This window comes from Alternaria incomplexa (genome assembly GCF_024043165.1).
Source record: "Alternaria incomplexa strain BMP 0042 chromosome Unknown scaffold_36, whole genome shotgun sequence".
NCBI classification, from domain to species: domain Eukaryota; kingdom Fungi; phylum Ascomycota; class Dothideomycetes; order Pleosporales; family Pleosporaceae; genus Alternaria; species Alternaria incomplexa.
The window spans coordinates 1-21673 of NW_026249885.1; the positions used below are offsets into that span (position 1 = coordinate 1).

Sequence of the window (21673 nt, forward strand, 5' to 3'; positions counted from 1 at the left end):
CCCCATCGCTACCCCCCTCTCCCCCTCCATCCACAAACCACTATCCATCTCCCAACTCCTCAACAAGAAGTTGCGCTGGACAACCCTAGGTGGCCAATACGACTGGACCGCAAAAAGATATCCAGATACACCGCCTCCACCCTTTCCTCCGCAAATAAAGTCGTTACTGGAAGCCCTCTTCCCCCAAACCAAAGCGGAAGCCGCGATCGTGAACCTGTATTCTCCAGGCGATACACTGAGTGTACATCGCGACGTCGCTGAAACGAGTAGTACGGGACTTGTTAGTGTGAGTTTGGGGTGTGATGCGATTTTCGTGCTGGGCAGTACTGTACAGACTTCAGAAGGGGTGAGCGAGGAGAAGATCATAACGCTAAGACTGAGATCAGGCAGTGTGGTGTATATGAGTGGGGAGTCTAGGTTCGCGTGGCATGGGGTTCCGGCGATAGTAGCGGGGACGTGTCCTGAGGAACTTCGAGACTGGCCCGCGTCGTCAGCAGAGGGGGAAGAAGACAATGGCGACAATGGGGGAGGAGAGTATGAAGCGTGGAGGGGGTGGATGGCGAATAAACGGGTTAATCTGAATGTGAGGCAGATGTTCGATTGAGACCTCCACTCCACTCCACATCACATCACAACAGAACAGATGGAGATTACAAAAGCATTATCATGTATTAGTACTATTCAAAGCAAAAGGGGGTATGTATATATATCCACATCCAACAATCCTCGTCTCGTCTCACCTCACAGCCTCTCCATCAACGCACACCTACCACAGCGTCACCTTCGTCCCAACATCCACATCCTCATCAGACGTACACGTAGCGATCATGAGACTTTTCCACTAGTATTTTCCCGGTTCGCCAGGGACAGCACTCCCCGGTGCCGTTGTCGCACTACCAGGCACCGCACTCGCAGGCGCACTAGTACCACCGCTCACAGCATGGTCAGTCGAGTTCGTACCCGTGCCCTCCAAACCCGTAGTCTGGATAGGAGCAGGCTGCGCCTTCTCTTCCGGATACATGTTCTGCGGGCTAGTGTCGCCAGAAACAGGGCTGGTGGGTACGTCGTTTGTGACTTTTCCAGCTGCCCCGCTGATGACCTGCCACCACTGCTCCGCAGCCTGGGGCGTGTGTGCCTTGAACGCAAATTCGTGGGTCATGGAGAAAGCACCGCCGATCTTCCCCTTGGACACATCCTTGCCCTTTACATTGAACTTCTGTCCATTCACCGCACCGATCATACAATCCGGAATATAGAGCGACAGTTCGGGAACTGGGTCCTTAGCAAAGTCGTCGTCTGTCTTGAACTCGTGCAGGAACTTGGAGGGCGTTACGACGTAGTAGTTTGTGTCGTAGGAGCGCATGATCTTGCCCTTCTTTTCGAGCGAACCGGAGATGAGGGGCTGCGTCGCGCGGTGGTTTTGGTTGGGGAAGCTGATGTCGGAGAGGGTGCGGGCGGGGGCGGCCGGGTCGATCAGCACCGTGTTGTTGCGCTGGATGAAGCCGTTCCATTCGAAGTCTTGGGGGATGCGCTGCGATGTGCCGACCATGTCGCCGTATGCGGCTTTGGTGTGCTCGGCTTGGGTGTTGACGACTTGCAGGAACTGGCCCATGCCAGACTGGATGGTCTGGATGATGTGGGCCTCGAACTGGGCGAACGAGTTCTGCACGCTGATCAGGTCCTGGCGGTTGTTGTTTTCCTCCTGGACTTGCTTGTGGAGGCGGTGGTTCACGCCGCGCTGGAGGATGTAGGGGTCGTCGGTCGCCTTCATGTTGCCGCTGTGCGAGTCGAAGACTGCCGTGTGCTGGCCGAGGAGCTCAATCTGCTTCTGGGTGTGCAGGCGAGCCTTGTCGACAGCCTTACTGCCCTTGCCAGCGCCCTTGGTGAGCTCCTTGCTCTTGTTCTTGATCTCGGTGTGGAGGCGGTCGAAGATGGGGAGGACGGCGCCCTTGAGCTGCTTTGCCGTCTCGTAGTGTTGGTTGGAGATGCCCTGCCATGGTTAGTCTTAACATTGGTATGTGATGTGGGAGAAGTCGTACCTGGGTGTTGGACCTGATGTTCTCGAACATGCCCGCAATACCACCGAGCGACTGATCGAAGTGGTGGCCCTCCTTCAGGGGATCCTTGACCGTCTGTTCAACGTCAGTAGCTGTATCGCTCTCGCATTGAGTCGACTAACCTTCAGTACGCGCTCATACTCCTTGCCGTGCGCGTGGTTCGTCTTCTCGGTAGCTGTGACATAATCCTCGAGGTAGGCGACGGCGTGCTTCCAAGCTTGCAATCGCTCCGCAAAGAGCTTCGTGACCTAGGATGTGTTAGAAGCTTTCCCTCTCATCGACATTCAAACTACCTACCTCTGAGGTGTCCTCTCCTGGGATGGCATCGTCGTCGGCAGATCGGTTGGTGAGGCTGCGCGTGGGCATCTCACTCGTGGCAGAGGTGGGCGCAGACATATTGCAGGTGTGTTGTGATACTAGAGAAACAAGGTGCAGTCGTGGAACGTGTCTTCGCACGTGTAGGAGGTAACGTTGTTGTTGCTGTGAAGCTCGAAGACGCGGCTAGCGAGATTTGGTTGGTGAAGGCGGGGTTCGCGTTCTTTCGGAAATGAGCCCGTGTCGTATGCAGCACGAGAGAACTTTTATAATAAAGATATCTGGTTCAGTAGGATTATTTTCCAGGGTAAGAATCAGGGTCCAGGGAGGGGTTTAAGTTTGATTCAAAGCTCCGTGGGCGCATCTAGATCGACACGCACACATGCCGGAGAAGCAGGGTGCTGTGAGGGTTTGGCTGGCCCTGTGACGTCAACGCTCGAAGCTTTAGTCTAGATCCACGCGGGATCTACGCCAGGAAATGGGTTTGGAGCGCTGCTGCGCCACGATCCTAGGGGTGATCGCGGGACACACCCTGACCACATGGTTACATTCAAGGTCGTTGACGTATCGTGGCTTCATGCCATTGCGCCCGAGTGTGAGAGGGTTGTCAGGGTCTCCGCCCAACGCCATAGTACCCCCACATTAGCACCGAGGAGCGGCAGAAGCTCCGAGGACTTTCAACGAGCACAACATTGCGCTAGGCTGAGATCCAGGTCAGGCAGGAAATTTCCAAGGTGTGATACCCCTGTAGATGGGTAGTTAAACTGGAACTCTGAGTCTGGTGTGGCTCTTCGAGCGGTGCTTATTTGTCATGCCGTCAACTTTTATGACTGCATGTCTGTTGCCAGTGTCTGACCAGAGCGAGTAGGAGGCAAGAAACCGCCCTCTGGACTCGTCATACTGCAGACGACTCATATGATGGAACTGTGTTCATTCAATACATAACTACACCTTACCAAAACCTGTACTCGCCAGACATGCAATGCTATCGAAAGGGGTATGCAACATCGCTAAACGCTAAAGACCGAATCCCAAGTAAACACGCCTATTTCCCAATGCCCGCACATCGTTTCATCATCCGTAAACCCACCATCTCTGAGGCTATACACCACCCGACCCAACCTAAATTTGTGAAATTACCCCAAAAAGGAAAGTTATCACCATGTATCTTTGCCTGCATCTACGCTGGGTGAATGCCATTATACAGCTTCTCCAACTTCAACTCGTCAATATCGCTAGTCCACTCGTGCAGCCTCGGCAGAGTGACTCTCCACCCTCTGTCTTCCATCTCTTCTAGTATCGTTGTCGTCTTGCGGTCTGCGTCGTCTTGGTCTGTCGCGCAGATGACGAAGGTGGTCAGGTAGAACATAACGAAGGGGTATTTGGAGTTAAGGAAGTGCTGGATGTAGTACTGCCAGGCGTTTGCGGAAGAGGGGCGGTCGAATGCTGTATATGTGTTAGTCAGTGTGGGGAAGAGGGAGGGAGGGAGAGACTTACGCATAGCATTCCAGCGATAGACATGACCTTCCCAAGTCGCAAAGTTCAGACCACTCTTGCCTAGACTCTTGATCGCCGGCATGGGCCATGCGCAGTAGTGTGTCTGTATCGAACCCTTCGCCATTATCGCATTCGGATGTTTCTGCTTGTAAGCCTGCGCGAACTCGGTAAGACACGTCTTTGGCGGCAAAGGTAGCGATGGACTGCGTTCCCCTTCCGCTCTCGTCGCATTATCTTCGTAAGGGAAGTAAATATCGGGCGCTCCATCAGAGCCCTGAACAATGACGGGATAAGTCTGTGGCGCCTCAAACTCAGGCGCAAGGCTGACGATACCATAGCGTTCCATGTCTTCTATAAAGCGGCGGATGAAGCGGTTGTCATCCCTGTTAACGGTTTGCAAGGTCGTTTTCGTTTGCTTTGCTGCGAGAATGGTGGGGTCGGGATCGAAGCATCTCCACCTGTTTCCCTCGTGCTGTATCTCTCCTGGTGGCGGGTAGCGCAGTTCGGCCGTGCATTCGATCTGGATCTCCTCGAGATATATCTCTTGCACAGATGAGGGGATGATTTCGCGGATGACACGCTTGGCCATTTGTCTTGGTGATGGGTCTCCGACCAGCATGAGTAACGCGTCCTGCACGATGTCTATCAGTCGGAAAGGCAGACCAACTTCGCGATCGATGATGATGAATTGCCAGGAGTCCACCACGATGGGATCGTACATCGATGTCTTCCTCATGCGTAGCTGGTTCTTGATCTCCTCCAAAGTGAGTGTCGTCGTGAAGTCGACGTTGTCCAACTCGTCCAATGTTATAGCTGATCGGTGACGGCTAATGAACAGATCGGGCTCCGTTGGGTGTACGGTCGCGTCGGCGTGTGTACCCTCGTAGACGACGAGGTATAGTGACGCTGTTCGCTTTCGCAACTCATCCAAGAAGGCCTGGGTCAGAGGGTGGCCAATCGCCATTTGCCCACACAGGTAATTGCGCGATTGTCGCTGCACCCAGAGACCGTCTTCCTGTTTCAGACCAGTATTCGACGTGAAGTCGCCCTTGCTGGTTGGTATGAAGCCCATGTACACACCGGTTGAGCATTCGCCCAGTATGCTTTTCGGATCATACCAGTGTTCGTTATACAGCTTCATCATGAGGAGCTTGCAGATCGTTGTGTAGTCCTCAAAGTTGGAGCAGATGCTGGCGAGTGTCCATGGAGTGAGCAGTGTCGGGAACCACCGGTAGCTTGTAGGATGTCAGCAAAATTCTTTCGAACAGTGGTGTTAACTTACAGTATGTCCCAGCACGGCTTGGTCATTTTGAGACCTTCTGTGGTACTCGGTATCGTGCCTCCCAGGAGCTGAATCGTCTTGATGTCACCACCAGCGAGTGTCTGAGCGCATATGGCAACACGAAGATACTGGACAGCATGAGGACGCCAGGCTTTCTCGAAGAAGTCACAGTACATCTCTAGTTGACTGGCTTGGCAGCCCATGAGAAAATCGTTGATACTTTTGGACCTTGTAGCGTGCTCTAAGATTGCAGCTTCACTATCGTTCAGAACCATGATACGAAACCATGCGCGAATGATGTCTGTACCCGTATCTGGGCCAGTCTGCTCCTTTGTACCTGGCGAAACGGGACGATTGATCGTATCGTCAAGATCAGGAACGATGGCGTATAGTCGGCGGATACTATCGGCGCAAAGATCCAGGTAGAAGTGCTTTAGTACCAGAATGGTGCCATCATCAGGTAGACCGTCAAGAGAGTTGATGGGTATGCGAGGATCTAATGGTGAGCGGAGAATCATGATCTTTTCGCTGCCATTCTTGAACTTGTCTGGGTGTGGAGAAGTGGTATGGATTCCTGGTGTCTCTGGAGTCGGGCCGCGATTCAGGTTCGACACTGCAGCCACCAATTAGCTTGATTCCGCACATGTACAGTAAACGCTACTTACTCAGTAGCGCATCAGCGAGGGCCCTGACATCGCTCTCCATCTTGTGAATCCATCTTATGTAGTCTTGGATGTCTCCGCCGCGGGGATAAAATCGATCTTGGAGTAGTCGCCTGAGGTCGACCGACTGGCGCAGCTTCATAATCTTCTGTTTCGCGGCATCCAGGCCGGTGACCATCAACTTTTCCGCTTCTTTGTGGATCTTGGCCCATCGCAATGTCATCGACTCCCATTCATCATGATGTTTGTAGCACCATGGGTCGCCCGCGGTCGACGGGAGCGGGGCCCAACACGCACGTCCATCGGAGTCGATAGCTTCGCAGAACGCAGCAGAGGATGAAGGCGAATCTGGAACGTCGCTCAGACGAAGCAGTTGCCGTGTCTTGCCTCGGTATGCAGGTCGTCGTTCTTGCGAGCTGCCAACGCGCAGCTGCAAGCTCATGGCTGGTGAAGAGGCGTCGTGAGGGGCAGCGCACGTGTCGCGGGGGCTGGGTTTGGCGCCTGTATGAGATGAGGTCGTAGGAACAACGAAAAGATGAACGACAACAAAGGAAGACGAAAGGCTCTACAAGCGCAAAAGCAGGGGGACAGGCAGAATCATAATATTCTCCCGTGATCAGACCGTGGGCATGAGTTGTCCCTATGGTCGGTAATGCCCCGCTGGGGACTGCGCCCATATCTACCTTGTCGTCTCGTCTAATGCGGCACGGTCACATTGAAGTCAGCCCCAAGAGGCTTTCACCCGCGTCGTTTCAATCGGCGCAAAACGCAATCATGATTGGCGAACGACATAAACGAGAATAGTGGGAATGGCATACGGTTCCCTTGTTGTAGCGCACAGGCTTCACACCCGTTCCGAGGGGCAGAAGCTGGGGAACGAAGTTTCAAGCGCGGCAACGTACCAATAGCCACGAGGGACCTAGGAATGGGCCACACCTAGCGGGGGCATGTTCTATCGAGGGCGTTTCTGATCCAATGGAAAGTCGCCGTGTGCCGCCTGGACCCCTGTGATAGTTGGGCTCGTTCTTGCAACTCGTGAATGGTCGAGGTTGCCAACATGGGTTGCGGCGATTGTACTGCGGCAGTGGCAGGTATCTCAGGCGCTCTTCAGTCTCCATCTGCACAGCGTTGAGTAAGGCTGATAGAATCCTGAAGACTTACAGCTCCCGAATCTGCGCACCGGGTAATGAACAACCCGTGATACACAGCGCATGTGTCTTGAACAACTCTAGTCGCGAACCGAGTCCATACGGGTGCAAAGACACGCGCTGCCCAGGCGCTAAGACCCGCCTTATCGGTGGAAGAGGGTCAGCAAGACCGTGACATCCTGGATCTTTGTGCGTGATCCCGCATTCGACTGTATTTGGGCCCAAAAGAGATGGCTCTGCGAATTTTCGTGCGGAATCGCGTGGGTCTATAGAAGTACCGTATACCTGAGTGCCCAGATGCTGCTTATAGAGGTGCGATCGCATGCCCACGTTCTGAGGGCTCTACAGTTGCGCGCACTGCAGACATCTCGGTTGCAGATAACACCGCACGGGAACCAAGTTTATGCTTCAATCGTATGTGTGCGTTCGGATTGGTGGGGCGCGAGACGCCATCTGGCGACTAGTCGAGCGCGTATGCACTGTGAAGGGTAGTGTGACGTGCCGAGCGGCCCGGGGAATCAGGCCAATTCGGACACACCAGAGGCCTGAAATGCATCCAAAGCCGTAGGTAGTATGTTGTTAACAACACGTAGCCTCCACGCCTCCTTCAGGGACGCACTCGAAAGAGGCTCTTGTTGGCAGCTGATCCACAATATGCGGATCCTGCCGCAGACCAACTGAAAAGCCGGCATAGCAACACTGACCGCCTGCGTCGTTGGTCCATGTTGCTTGAAGACATATGCAATCGATTGGTACCAACACATGAGGAAGGCGAGTTGCAAAGCCCAGCGAGCCAATGGACAACTGATCTTCGAAATCTGAAACATGACAATACATTCAGGCCAGTATAAAGTCGACGATTCGAACGCGCGCGCTAACACGAGAGCGTGTCACGATGTTCATTTGCTGCTTCGTACGGCACGCCAGGCTGATAGATGTGTAAGGGTTCATCCTCTGCCGTTGCTAGGCAGAGTTCTGGCGGGAAATGATGCGAATGTTCGTCATTCATCATACGATGGTCCTGGTGGCATACCGTCACGATGTTGGTGGTGTTTGTTGGTCGCGGTGGTTGGATTGAAGGGAGGGACGCCAGCACGTCGAAACTAGGTTCAATGTCGACCGGCCAACAATGCGACCCTTGAATATCCGCTCGTTTGCGTCACAAACGCTCGGCATCAGCGCCGCAGACGCGTTGGAGGCTCTGTAAAGCAAAAACTGGGGAACAGGACCTCTCTCCGATGTGATTTGGAGGCGGCAATTGCTTACCCCACATCTCGGTATACCGAATGCGGCTAAATTCAGCTGTCATCCGAGGTCGAGCTGCGATGCGGGAGGTATGATATTGGAGAACAGCTTCATCCCCACACACGTCCAATTGGCAAACTTGGCTGTACATATAGGAAATACCCCTTCAGAGTATCGATTCACGACTAGGAAATATATCTGTGTGGTTACCATCATCAACGTGCTACCTATACAGTAGGAGCTGACACGCGCCTCCCCGCATTTCTCCACACGATCGAACACCACGACAACAACCGTTGCTCATAATGGTGATCTCGACAGCAATCCGCATTGCGCCATCGCGCGCAGCTCGCGCCCTCAACCTCCTCCGAACCGTACAATACACACACCCTCCATCATGTCCCTGCCATTCGAACCCCAACTACCACCAATCGCCGTCTACCGTTCAGCAAGCACGACGACATCTCGCCACACCCCTCGATCACTCCCAACAAAAGGAATATGCGTTTGAGATGGCGGCATCAAGCATAAGATTCGGGCCTGGATGTACAAAGGAAGTTGGCATGGACTTCAAGAACATGGGCAGTAAGCGCGTCATGGTCGTCACAGACCCCAACGTGAGGAAACTAGACGCGATGAAGCAGGTCATTGAAGGTCTGGAGAGAGAAGGTGTGACATACGAGATTTTTGACAAGGTCAGAGTAGAGCCAAAGGACCACAGCATAATGGAAGCCATCAACTTCGCGAAGCCGTGGAAACCAGACGCGTACGTAGCTGTTGGCGGCGGTAGTGTCATTGACACAGCCAAGCTCATGAACTTGTACACAACCTTCCCCGACGCAGAGTTCCTAGACTTCGTCAACGCGCCATTGGGCAAAGGAATGCCAATTCCGTCAAAGCTCTTCCCGCTCATCGCTGTACCAACGACTGCGGGAACTGGCTCTGAGACAACTGGTACTGCTATCTTCGATCTGGTTTCCAAGAGAGCAAAGACCGGTATCGCACATCGAAACCTGAAGCCCACTTTGGGCATAGTCGACCCGTTGAACACCCGTACTATGCCTTCTGCTGTCCACGCATCTTCAGGCCTCGACGTACTGTGCCATTCTCTCGAATCGTGGACTGCAATCCCATACTACGAGCGCACACCGCGACCGACCAATCCCCTCAACCGTCCAGCCTACCAAGGCGCAAACCCAATCTCCGACATCTTCTCTCTCAAGGCATTGAAAGACACGGTCAAGTACCTACCCCGCGCGGTAAAGGATCCCGATGACCACGAAGCTCAGTCGCAGATGTTGCTAGCCGCGACCCTCGCTGGTGTAGGTTTCGGTAACGCAGGTGTGCATCTCTGCCACGGCATGTCGTACCCCATCTCAGGCCAGAACCCTGGATACAAGCACTCCGGCTACGACGTCGACCACACCATCATCCCCCACGGTGTCAGTGTCGCAGTCACCGCCCCTGCAGTCTTCAAGTTCACCGGCGCGTCGAACCCAGAGCGACATCTGGCGGCGGCCGAAGCATTCGGTGTCGACATCTCGAACGTCAAAGCAGAGAGCGCGGGAGAAGTACTCAGTGAGGCTCTCGCAGAGTTCTTGGTCAAGCTTGGTGACCAGCCACGTGGGTTGAAGGCGCTAGGTTTCGGGAAGGAGCACTTGGATCAGCTGGTTGAGGGTACCATTCCGCAAGCGAGAGTGTTGATGTTGGCGCCTAGTTTGGAGATGCAAAATATTGATGCTGAGAGGGAGCAGTTGCGGGGTTTGTTTGAGGATGCGATGGAGTATTGATTGACTAGTGGCGGCCATCTAGGTACGCAGCTTGCTTTGTAAGAATTGCAACTTCCAATACATTGAAATCATGTTCGAATGCATCTGCGCCAAAGGAATTGAGTTTCATAGTACTCTTTTCTACATCGCCAGACATCCATGATCAAATTCCGGGTCTGGCAGGTCTTGCCGTCGCTCTTAGAGTCGCGACGATTCTCACCCGAGCGCGTCTTTCCATATCTGAGTCGCATAAGCTGCCGAAGGTGTAAGTGGCGAGCCGACTCTGAGCCGTTGCGATACCATGGGATGGAGGTGATGAAATCAGATCAAGGGTACAAGACGACGCCGTGAATGGTAATACCGGAACCCCAACTCGACTATGCAAACGAACTTGGCTGCCCCATTCTTACTACTTAAGCTCTCGCTCTCGCTCGATATATTTGTTCATCAGATTTATATCTGCAGACATCTCCTGCTCTGGAAATAGCAAGAAGTATGCGCTATACAACGTTGCGCAAGATGGCACTACAGTAAGCCACCATCCCAGTCCAATGGATCCCAACAGCTAACAAACGACAAGGTGCCGATCAAGAACGCCAGAGGTTCCTGATTATGACGATGTCGGTCCTGCTACGCGCGGTTATTGTCTCAGTATCGCCGAGTAAGTGGTAGCGTTTCGTTGTGATCTGGCAATATTAACATTGAGTAGCGCATCACAACGGCTCCGGATCTTACTGAAACAGTTGAGATCTCTCCATCGATTTACCCACAAGCACAATCGGACAGTACTAAACTATGCGAAAAAGGAGGAATTGGCCGCCTATCACGCGGCTGCTTGCAGCATTATGAACGCGATCCGTCGACTCAGAGCCGATGTTGACGAGCAGATCGCAAAGCATGAAGCTTTCCCATGCAATCAGATATTGCAGAAAGTGAAACCCCTTCCGCAGGAGCTCCGCGATATGATATATGGCTTCATTTTCCAGGACTCAGCTGTTCGTCTATTGGCGGAGGAGGACGAAAAGTTCGAGTGCAACTTTTATCTCTACCTCGAACCGGGAACTACAACGCGTATCCCTTACCGCTATCTTCTGGAGCCCGATTACTTCGTTGATGACGCTAAAGTCAGGGAAAATTTGACTAGAGCGTGGTTTGAAACTACAAAGTTTGGGGTTATGGATCCCTCCATCATGGAGTCTTTTCTCCTCCAGTTTCCGTGGAGCACTGGATTACAGCCGCTCAGCTTACTACACCACGTCACCTTGGTGATACTTCTTAAATCCGATACTGTCGATCACACCGGTTACCTGGAACGGTTGAAGTCACTCCTCCTCCTCGACAAAGAGCATACAAAGATCACGATCTGCGTGCCTTATCTCATTGACTACCCAAATTTCAGAGACGCAGAAGTTTTGCCATTGAGAGCGCATGCGCAGAGTGCAGCCTACCTCTTCCCAGACTTGGTTGACCTGAGAAGGAGGGGATACAAGGTAACAGTGCGTTCTGAAAGGGGCCTGGAATTTCTGGTTGAGCCTCAAGAAACTACCGTGGAAGGGTGGACAAAGAAATTCGAAGCGGCTGTTGAAGAGGCTCGCATCAAGTTCTGGAAAGAGGAGTATAGTGGACATTATCCAGACTGGGACGACATGCAGGACAAGATGGAAGATGCGTCACAGAAGTATATCTCGGATAGCTCACAGCACTACTTTTCAGGTGATCTGCAAGAGGATGATTCGGATGAATCACACGAGGATGAGTCAGACGGGTCACAAGAGGATGATATGGACGAATCAGAAGGATAAGATTTGGAACAGCCGCGAGCAACGTAGTTCTTGTATTGCACGACTCGCTCAAAAAGAAACGGCACTGACCGGAAAATTGTTAATTAAATGCGTCGCATGCTGGTGCTATGGGCCATCGAACGCCATCACGTATCGAATGTAAGCGTTGACTCTGGTGTATTGCAACCATGGTTCTCAATGAAATCTCATCTTAACAACCAAAGTATACCACGGTCACATCGGACGCTAAGCCGAAAGAGCTTGGATGCGTCACCTTTGCTACTTAACTTCGAACTTCCCCAATGTTTTTGTGTATCAAGCTTTGAACAACCAGATTTCCTCGTTTCTAGAATCAGCAATACATCTCGGAAATTGACTATACTGCGTGTCACAAAATGGCGCAACTGTGAGTAGCAATAACAGTCCTCTAAATTTTGATAACTAACGAGCGAAAAGAGCCCAGATATATCCACCAGAATACTGGAGCCCTATCAGATGGAATGATCATGGCGATTCTGAGTATGAGATGAACATTTACCTTAGAGAGTATGTAATACGCTTCCGTTGCGATCGAGATAGTCATTGACATCGAACAGAGCATCGTTCCGGCTGGAAAACGCTAAAAAGCTTTCACACGCTGTCTGGCTATTGGAAAACGACGCAGACGTGCCTGCGCTCTTGACCACTGAACAGCAAACAGTCCTTGGAAAGACAGACGGCGTCGCGAAGACCATCATCAAGCAAACCAAATGCGAGGTGGACACTTACATCAAATCTTACGAGGGGCCGCGCTGCCGTGCGTTGCTCGAGGAAGTACGCAAGCGACTCTGTCAAGAACTTCGCGATACGATATACGGATTCATCTTCCAAGGCCAACGAGTCGAATTAGACGAAGACCATGAAGTCAGCGGACACGAGAGCATTAAAGGTATTAGCAAAGCTAATCTAAAGTGCCGGTCTGACACCTGGCTACTGACTCCCGGCTACTTCACTCAAGACGACCCAATCAGGCTCGAACTGGTCAGAGCGTGGTATCGTAATGCGACCTTCCTTGTTATCGATCCCAAATTCATTTGCAGATCTCTCAGAAGATTGCGATGGTCCACCAATCTGAACCCGCCCCGATTCATCAAGAGATTTGAGATCAAAGTACAGATCGGTGGCGAAACGTTTGAGCAGGAAGAGTTTGCGGAGAGACTTGAGTTGCTCAGGCATTTCCACAGGACTTGCCCCATTGTTACGATTATATTGGAGAATCTCGTTGAATACATGTATGATGCGCAGGTATGCGCTCAACACGCCGCATACATGTTTCCAGTGTTACTGTCACTGCATCGTTTGCGGTTTAAACTTATAGTTCGATCTGAGTTGAACTTGAAGTTTGTGGTGGTACCGGAGGAGACTACTGTGGAAGAATGGACCAAGAAGTTCCATGAGGCGATCAATGCGTCGGAGGGGATAGTAGGGATATAATAATGAAAGCTGTGCGCACGTGTCACCGCTAGGCATCACGAGCGTGTTCCACTTATACCTCTTCACGAAAATCCGCATTACCACTTACCATCTGCATTCTTTATCACTTCTCCAGTTCAACACTCAAGTTGACAGCAAAACATCATGTCAGTGAGCATCGACAGCAGCGTCACAGGAGTAACGCCAACTCGGGTCCCCAGCGATGCAGGACTTGCCTCTGCTGTGGAAGGGTGAGTTCATCAAATACATATCGCAGGCGGTGATAACGAGTTTCAATAGGTATTCCGAGCCGTCTACGTTGAATCATACAAATACCAGTGTCGCTGGGGAGAATACTGTATCCGCCACTGTCGACGAAGACCGGGAGTATCTTCAGACGTACGCGCCATTTGGGGTGGGAAAGAACAACGACTAACCTCCAACAGCGAGTTGAAGAAGCTGAAAGTCCTCAAGCGGATTATAGACGCGCGCATCGGAGAATTGAACGCCGAGAATCATATCTTCTGTCTACGCAACAGTTGTCCAGTCAAGGAGCCTTCTCACGAAACCGGTCGATACCAACGGATGTTCAGACTCCAGGAAGAAGCCCGAAATATCACTAGTAAGATCGATTGCCGTATGAAGCGATATACAGCGGCGCAGTGTCTTCCCATTTGCACTACGGTCTGCGCTATATTACCCCGCGAGCTTCGCGACATGACATACCAATACATCATCGGGGAGTCGATCGTGAGGATTGATAAGAAGGTACTGAGATATTTCCTCTTTTGTTCCGAAATCGGTGTCACACCCATATGCCCCGCAGGGTTCCCAAACCGCACCAATATTGCCTACGAGCACCTCTGGGATCGTGACTACTCCGGCAAGCTCTTCTACTCCGAGCTTATCGAGGCTTGGTACCGCAATACCACATTCTCCTTCGTCGAATGTCGTCTCGTCCCTTACTTCCTCGACGATCCGCGCTTCGGCTACGGGGTTCCACCGCGCGAGTGGGTGCGCAAGATAAAAATCATCAGGATTACGACAACGGAGAGTGTCCTCTCTATATACAGAAGAGAAGAGAAGGCACATAACATCAAGACCGGTGATCTCGATAATCTCAAAGATATGCCCAAGCTAACGCGTGTAATATTCGACTTTGATGCAGCTTTTACATCACTTCCCACGTATCACGACAATTACAGGCGATTTGTAATGACGGATCTGAAGGAGATGATTCCGAAGATTCAAGATCTACTAGATAGGGAGTATAGGGTATCGGTAGTGTTCTCTAGTATGGGGCCGCTCGAAATGCGAAGGGATGAGCTTACTTCTCAAATATGGGAGGATAAGCTGGAGGCTATCAGGCCTGATTAGACGAAGTACATGACACACAAAAGGGCAGCCGGACGGCTACACCTACCAAATGTTATTTCCTTGTACAATATTATGCTATTGTCGTCTCCTACCTGAAATTGAACGAACCTGAAGATCCCTGTGCGCGCTGTTGTCGGCGCCTCGCCGCGTTGCCCGGTCACTCACCTTCACCACGCCAGTGACCCCAAATCCGCGCTCCTTCCGCAAACAGAACGTCCACGCCCTTCCAAGCCTTTCCAACGCGCGTCATCGCCATCCATTACTCAGCCCCGGCGCCGGATCAGTCTCTCGCCGCGCGCCCACACTGCCTATATAATCCCGCTCGCGCCCTCCCTCCCACCTCTTTTCTTTTTCCTTACCTTGAACTCAAAACCGCAATCGTCGCTCTTGTTCGCATAGACGACTTTATTGCGGTTTTACTCTTCGCTTTTCCACACTGACGTGGGCGAGTGAGGTGGTTCAAGGTCATACCGTCACCACGCGGTCGCTTGGCCTTAGGGACAAGCTTTTCGATGTGGTGTCCAAGGAACGCACTTTCTTTGGACACCTACCCACACATTCTTCCGGATGTCGCTTCGCTCTAGGGAGAAGCTTCTACCGTTACTGAAGCTCATTATTTCGCACACTCGGAGTAATGAGCGATGCTACCGAGGGTTGGATGATTGACAAGACATGGATTCACGCATCTTGGCTGATCTGTCCCACACACTTGGGAACGGTAGCCAGTCGTGATGACATGTACTTGAAGGGGTATGGGTGTCGCTTCGCTCCACGGAGAAGCTTGGTGAATCTTTCAGCTCATACTATCGCACACTCGGGGCGTACGCAAAAGCTGCTACGAGCAGTGCTACGCCAGTTTGCGTGGTTTGACTGAGACAATAATCTACGGATCTTGGCTGACAATTCCACACACTTGGGAGCGTCAGCGTTTCATCGGGCGGAGCTACTGCTACGGCAGTCACGAGAAGCTGAGAAGCTGCGAGAAGGGGTCTTCTCGCAGGAGATTGTTGGTCCCTTGCTGGGAGTGAGGGACTTGTGACATGGGTTTGATGGAGTTTGGGGTGGGAGGGGAGGGATTGTGACATGGAGTAATTGTGGATGGGGTGGGTGGGAGTGGGTTTTGATATGAATGGAGATGGTGGATGGGAGGGGAGGGAGGGAGGAAGTTGTGGTATTGGTGTAGATAGTAGATAGAGTAGAAGAATGTCCATTCTTCTACACAACGCTCTTCTGTCGTGAGTGCTCACCAAAATCCCCCAAACATGAACTAAACTTGTTCGCTGGAATTTCCTTCGCGCAATGCTTAGACTGCTACAAGACATCGCCCATTTAGTCTTGTACTATTAGAAGACGACGTAGGCGGCTAACACATAGTTTCGCGGAACGTTCCAAGAAGATTGCGTTTGCGACATGCGTTCAACAGAAGCAAGGTTTTTAAGTTGCAAGTAAGAAGTTAGTATGCGCAGAGTACTCAAACCACGTACGAACACAGTATAAAACCTTTAGCGAACCCCAATACAAGCGGACATGACATGACGCGATCTTGTAGATGCTGTCGATTCTAGCCAGCATCACCACTCTAACGCCTGATCTAGTAACGCGAGATTAGTTCTCTTGATACTCTCCAAATACCACACTGTAGAAGCAAAGTCATGAAAGCGTGTAGTATTAGGCGGTCTTTCTAGACTTGTTAGTGCTCGTAGTCGGCGCACGAAGTAGACAGTACCGTGCATACCACATTACGCACCAGACCCAGCACATCTATCCGCTTCCATCTCCGACTCCTTCCACACAGCAGTCATACATGCTCTAGTGTTCCATCATTTCCCCGCTGCTTCTCAACATCTTCCTCTCGCTTCGCGTTCTTGGCATCCACCCAAACCCAAAAAAAAAAACATGAGAACCGCAACACCATCATCCTTAACCGCCAAAAAAAAGTTCTTCACACATCCAAATGCAATGTACCGAGAACTCTAAGCCCGACGTGGGGGTCGAACCCACAACCTTGAGATGAACCAATCGAGTCTAGTTAGGACGTGAAAGATAAGAGTCTCACGCTCTACCGATTGAGCTAGCCGGGCTGATATATTGGCTTCGGGAAAATTAACGTGTACTGATTGACTGTTGTGAAGGCTGAATTGAAGCAGTACGGGCGCAGGAGGCTTGTAGCATCTGGTGTGAGGTGTTCAAGTTGGGCGTGGTAAAGGTAGGTTGAAGTTTTTTCTCTTTCGGCCGATATACGGCTACACTTGAGGAAGGTATTCCAACATGGAGCGAACATCATGTTGATATGCGAGCGCATGGCATGTACACATGGCAATGCTACGAATGACTACTACGCGCGGACAGAAAGCAGAGGTAGTAATACCTACACCCCACTTACACACCTTCCACACCTAGCCTCAGGCACAGATACACAATCCATCACAACACATGCCACCTTCGCTATCGCTGTCTTATCCCTGCGTGTAACAAAAGAGCCACATGTTCACTGTCAAAAAATACAATACCTCAACAGTTCACAGCAGGTCAGCACTACACCCAAAACCCTACACACCACCCAAGCGAACACACTTGAATGCTCAATCCTCGACACCGACAGGACCCACATCGGCGGTCATGCACGTACCCGCAGAGCCTCAACACCTTCCTCCGACCCCCGATACCAGCCGCCTCCATATCCAATGACCAGTAGTGCCAATTCCCATCGTCTCACCTATCATTCGTTCGGAGTCGGCACGGGCAGAGTTCTTACACCAGCTATCGTTCGATAGTCTGTCGCAAGACTCCGAAGCAAAGACTTTGCTGTATCCACAGTCCAGCCACCTCGGAGTCGACGTGAGACAGCGATGGCAACGGTGGTTCGCGATGAGGCTTAGGTTACAAGCTTCGATATTCCCGGCCGGTGAACTAGCGGCGCGGAGGTCGTGTTGGTGGTGGTTGAAGGGTGATGCTTCTTCTCGAAGCGGCGCTAATGCAGAGTCTAGAAGGGCGTGAGAGTACATGCCACATGCGATTCCTCGCGCGATTATTCTCGGGAGGATTGGGATAGGCTGTGAACTTGCGTAGTTGCCGTTGTTTTTCGATACGCCGAACACGTTGTCTAAGCGTAGAGCAGGCGTAAGACGGAGGCAGAGCATCGGAGGTTAGCTGGCATCGGTGGTTTGTAGGGCTCTGGGTTTACTCGCTTGGGACCTGAGAAACCGATGCCGAGCCTCCGAGGATAGACTATCGTGTCTTACCATGCCGGAAGGAGTAGCCCACTAGCATCCATCGCAGTCTAAACGAACGAAAGAATACTAGACTCGTTGCGAGTAAGTTGATACCGGTGTAACGTTGCCCCTCAAACCACCGCTTGCGTGGCGGTGAAAAATGGCTGTGGCTCAGATACTCGAGAGGCTCGAGCCGAGCATTCACCGTTGTGGGTCGCAGACGCTGTCAGCTGCGGACATGGAACATGGCATTTCAACTCCATGCCATATCCACATGTACAGAAATAACCGAGAAGTTCTGGACTCGCGGGAACTACTCGTTGTGCGCTTTACAGTGGACCTTTTTGTCGGAAATGTACGGGTGAGATTGAGAATTGTTCTCGTCCGCGCATCTGCAACCCTTAATTGCGGAGTACAGCCAGACATGTGACAGCAAAAGACAACGGGAACTATGCGAGGATTTACGCCCCCCAGGTGGAGATATTGATCCTTGTAGAGCGAGTAGAAACCGAGATTTTGCATGCGAGCTTTACTTTGATGGGGAAGGATCATGACAATGTGACTTGCAAAACCAACTAAAGAAAAGAAAAAACTCCTCTTCATTCAGACTCGTGCAGATATCACGTCCGATGTAACAGTGCTTTGGGTAGCAATGCAGGTACGTACCTGCCATTTTGATTCCGTTGAAACAATAACCCTGGCTGCGCTCGTGAACTTGCGTTGCTTGCGTGTCGGTGGAGCTCGGCAAGCACGCACACATGCGCGCCCGCGCAGGTTTGGCACGTGAAACTCGGTTCATGCATGCATGCGTTCGCAAGTCAGCGTCCGTCGGATTTACCGACATGAATGTGCTGCAGCGTCGACAGCTGCGCATGAGTGACGCTGTTCATGAGGAAATGGATACGATTGTGTGATTTGTGCATACTGCATGCCCAATGCGAACACAATGACGCATGAATCTGCTCAATCGATACATTCAACACCCTGCACGCATGCGCGTCAACGCGTCGCCAGCCTCGCGAGTGCCGAATACGGAAGACTCGTCTCTAATGGCCACCGGAAGGATAAAAAAGCTTGTTGCGCGGCGATGCCAAATAGCTCTAGGCGTAAACGATGTAATATTCTCTGGGGCTTCTAGAAAATCTTCGCTTGTGTGTGACGATGGCAAAAGGCGAAAAGGGCTGAGATCCGCTCATAGCCAATCGATCCGGTGGAGCGGAGGGGCTGTTGGCGCTGGCGATAACGACTCCACACCACTTGCGGGCACCAGAGGTCTTGTTGAGAGAAACATCGATATTGGTGGTGAGGCCTAGCCATGCCAATCAGCAAACTACCATCGCTATTTCGTCAGCGCGATCTTGTTGGATTTCTTGTGTGACGTATGAGCAGCTCTGTTGAAGCAAGCCAACAATCCTGCCGCAACATGTCTTGTGTTGGGGAGCTGAACAACCCTGAGGCTGACAAAGACATATCTTTCGCGTTGTAATTTACCAGTGTTCTGCATTTAGCCTGCCTGGGGAGTGGTTTGACCCGGTTTACCCAATCCAGTAACTTCATGATCGACGTCTTGGGCCTTGGTACCTGCATTGGATCCGGTGTGTACGTCATAGATCCCAGACTCCATGACGAAGCTCGAGCAGGTCCACCCCAGAAAAGGGATATGCTTTCTACCCCATGGTGCGTTGCGACCCATTGTCTCCAGATTGTAACAGGTTCGTAACCAGGATCTCGTGGCTTCTGGCAAGTGAGGCGCATTGATGACAGCATCTTTGATGCAGCGAACAACCATGGAAGCAACTGATGCGAAAAGGGTCTTCGCGTCGAGGGTCGAAGTTACGGGGCGTGTGGAGTGGTACCCTTGACACGTATGGATTTGAGCAACCTGCGACGTCTGGGGTTGCCAGTCTGGGGAAGTGTAACCACCGGTTCCACAGTTTCAACAGCACACCTGACATCTCAAAACCTTCGCTCCAAACTCTGTTTGTCAGTCGTGAATCAGTGCTTGGGCGGGAATTGCCTGTTCTGTTTAGCTAACCGCTCGACTTGAGTCCTTGCGGGGTAAGCGGCGTTCGTGGGGAAGCTAAGCAACGTTCCGCGATATAATCGGCACGAGATAGCAAGAATGCGGATTGGTGGACAATCGCGCCATGGAGCGGTGTTCTCGCCGACTATTACTGTCTGATTTTCAGGGTACTTCGGTCCATCTTCGTTGTTTTGACACGTGCTGGGCCGGGTCTGCAGACCAGGGAGATCATGAGGTAAGGCAGTAAGGCATGATGCGCAAAATGAGTTCTGGAAAGTGCTTCATCCGAGCTGTATTGCGCCGAACGTCTGAGTATCCGAAGATACCCGAGACGGCCTCTGTCGATAGTGTGCTGACTTCTGGTAGTAAGCTCGTCCTTGCTCCGCAGCACAGTGAGTCACCAGATTCTTGATAATGTCTGTAAGCTGATGGGTGAGCAAAGCGGTGCCGCACGCAGCTTATTGCTGAGGCGCACGCTATGCAAGGATGCGTCGCGTGGGAAGAGCTCAAGCAGCACGCGCATGCCTGCGACGACGGCGGGGAAGACGTGCCCGCTGCAAGATCAGGAGACAGCTGACCACGACGAACTCCCGAACCTTCTGGCAGACTTGAGCCCTGCAGGGACGTGTAATGAAACAGCAGACAAAAGAAACGAGATGTAACAAATACTGGGCAGCGTTATGCTGTTTCCGGGAGCGCCATCCGATACTACGTAAATCTGGGGTCTGGGGATGGTCTCCAAGGTTTGGTTCTACCGGTAGCGTACCATGGTCTTCACTCGCCGCTCGATCGAATCGTAGATTTAACGCACAGCACCGGTTCAATGGGTGCCGTTCCTGAGAAACGGTTTGCATCATGCTTGCCTCAGGTCTCAAGATCGCCGTGTTATTGTTTGGTTCGTGATAACCGTTGCGTATGATCATCTTGCTTTTCGTGGTGGTTGGCCATCGCGACTTACCTTCTTTAGCAAATGTCCGGGGTGCTCTCGATGTCGTCATCGCTGCGTGCATCGAAGCTTGTCGCAACAGGTCTCTGCGCGGCATGAGGATCGTCCATCTTCACGGGCAGTGCTAGGAGCAGCACGGTGTCCATGTGCTCGTATCTTCAGAAGCCTCGGTGTTGTCGAAGAGTGGCCGGGGTTGTTCCGCTTGTCCAGCGTAATGTCTCCCCCGCCTCTTAGACCCCAAGTTGGTTGAGCTTCGATAGCGCAGTCATGCAAATGCCTCGGCTTGCTGTGTCAATAGCTGGAGGCTAGAGCATGCATCAGCACGGCGAAAACCGTAAGATCGCTGTTGTCGTTCCCATTCATAACGTTGGAGATAGCAGGGCGAGAAAAGAGGCTGGTGAGCAATGACGTACATCTGTGAATGCGATGGACATGTGGGTGATTTAGGGCTGCATACTACCGTGGCGCCTCTATGGAGTGGAGCAGGTGTCCATCTACCGAGACTTCGGAAAAAAGATGGTGCATGCCTGATCTCGATCTTTGCAGGTCTGCCCTGGCATCATGAGACTGATCGTGATCAACCTGATGCGCCCGTTAATCGCAGACACGATCGAGAGATCGCGATCATTCGGGAATGTAAAGATCCTGATTGTCGTCAAACGGCCCTTTCATATCGCGATGGTGTTGACTGAAACATGCCAGCGAAGCCTGGGGTAATTGACGCTAGGCTAGGGCAATGTCCCGGAGTCAGAGCCACTGCCGAAGATCTTACCGACTAAGAGCCAACTATCGTGAAGGTCAACAGACGGTATGAGCGCGCTTGGGCGATGCGCTGGCAAGACTTGAGGTTTGAGCGGGGATGGCTGGCGTTCAAACGTGTTGGAGACAGGTGATGCACCTGTAAACA

General features: G+C 52.0%; 6 protein-coding genes and 1 non-coding gene across 7 annotated transcripts; 4 read left to right on the plus strand and 3 right to left on the minus strand.

Annotated features, from left to right (window-relative positions):
- Positions 1 to 841: 841 nt before the first annotated feature.
- J4E90_011044 (uncharacterized protein) lies at positions 842 to 2453 on the minus strand (the record flags this gene model as incomplete). Its single annotated transcript, XM_051440556.1, has 4 exons — positions 842 to 1990; positions 2040 to 2132; positions 2180 to 2305; positions 2355 to 2453. 4 exons carry the CDS (start codon positions 2451 to 2453, stop codon positions 842 to 844), a joined length of 1467 nt encoding a protein of 488 aa, XP_051285574.1.
- A 1099-nt stretch (positions 2454 to 3552) lies between these two features.
- J4E90_011045 (uncharacterized protein) lies at positions 3553 to 6255 on the minus strand (the record flags this gene model as incomplete). Its single annotated transcript, XM_051440557.1, has 4 exons — positions 3553 to 3818; positions 3870 to 5104; positions 5152 to 5764; positions 5817 to 6255. The coding sequence occupies 4 exons, from the start codon at positions 6253 to 6255 to the stop codon at positions 3553 to 3555; spliced, it is 2553 nt and encodes an 850-aa protein (XP_051285575.1).
- Positions 6256 to 8511: 2256 nt separating this feature from the next.
- Positions 8512 to 9996, plus strand: J4E90_011046 (uncharacterized protein; the record flags this gene model as incomplete). The annotated part of the gene is made up of 1 exon (XM_051440558.1): positions 8512 to 9996. One exon carries the CDS (start codon positions 8512 to 8514, stop codon positions 9994 to 9996), a length of 1485 nt encoding a protein of 494 aa, XP_051285576.1.
- Positions 9997 to 10820: 824 nt separating this feature from the next.
- J4E90_011047 (uncharacterized protein) lies at positions 10821 to 11777 on the plus strand (the record flags this gene model as incomplete). Its single annotated transcript, XM_051440559.1, has 1 exon — positions 10821 to 11777. The coding sequence occupies one exon, from the start codon at positions 10821 to 10823 to the stop codon at positions 11775 to 11777; it is 957 nt and encodes a 318-aa protein (XP_051285577.1).
- Positions 11778 to 12151: 374 nt separating this feature from the next.
- J4E90_011048 (uncharacterized protein) lies at positions 12152 to 13229 on the plus strand (the record flags this gene model as incomplete). Its single annotated transcript, XM_051440560.1, has 2 exons — positions 12152 to 12162; positions 12353 to 13229. The coding sequence occupies 2 exons, from the start codon at positions 12152 to 12154 to the stop codon at positions 13227 to 13229; spliced, it is 888 nt and encodes a 295-aa protein (XP_051285578.1).
- Positions 13230 to 13373: 144 nt separating this feature from the next.
- Positions 13374 to 14585, plus strand: J4E90_011049 (uncharacterized protein; the record flags this gene model as incomplete). Its single annotated transcript, XM_051440561.1, has 2 exons — positions 13374 to 13379; positions 13548 to 14585. The coding sequence occupies 2 exons, from the start codon at positions 13374 to 13376 to the stop codon at positions 14583 to 14585; spliced, it is 1044 nt and encodes a 347-aa protein (XP_051285579.1).
- A 1976-nt stretch (positions 14586 to 16561) lies between these two features.
- J4E90_011050 lies at positions 16562 to 16666 on the minus strand. Its single transcript has one exon. It is a non-coding gene; the product is annotated as a tRNA-Lys (tRNA).
- Between the last annotated feature and the right edge of the window lie 5007 nt (positions 16667 to 21673).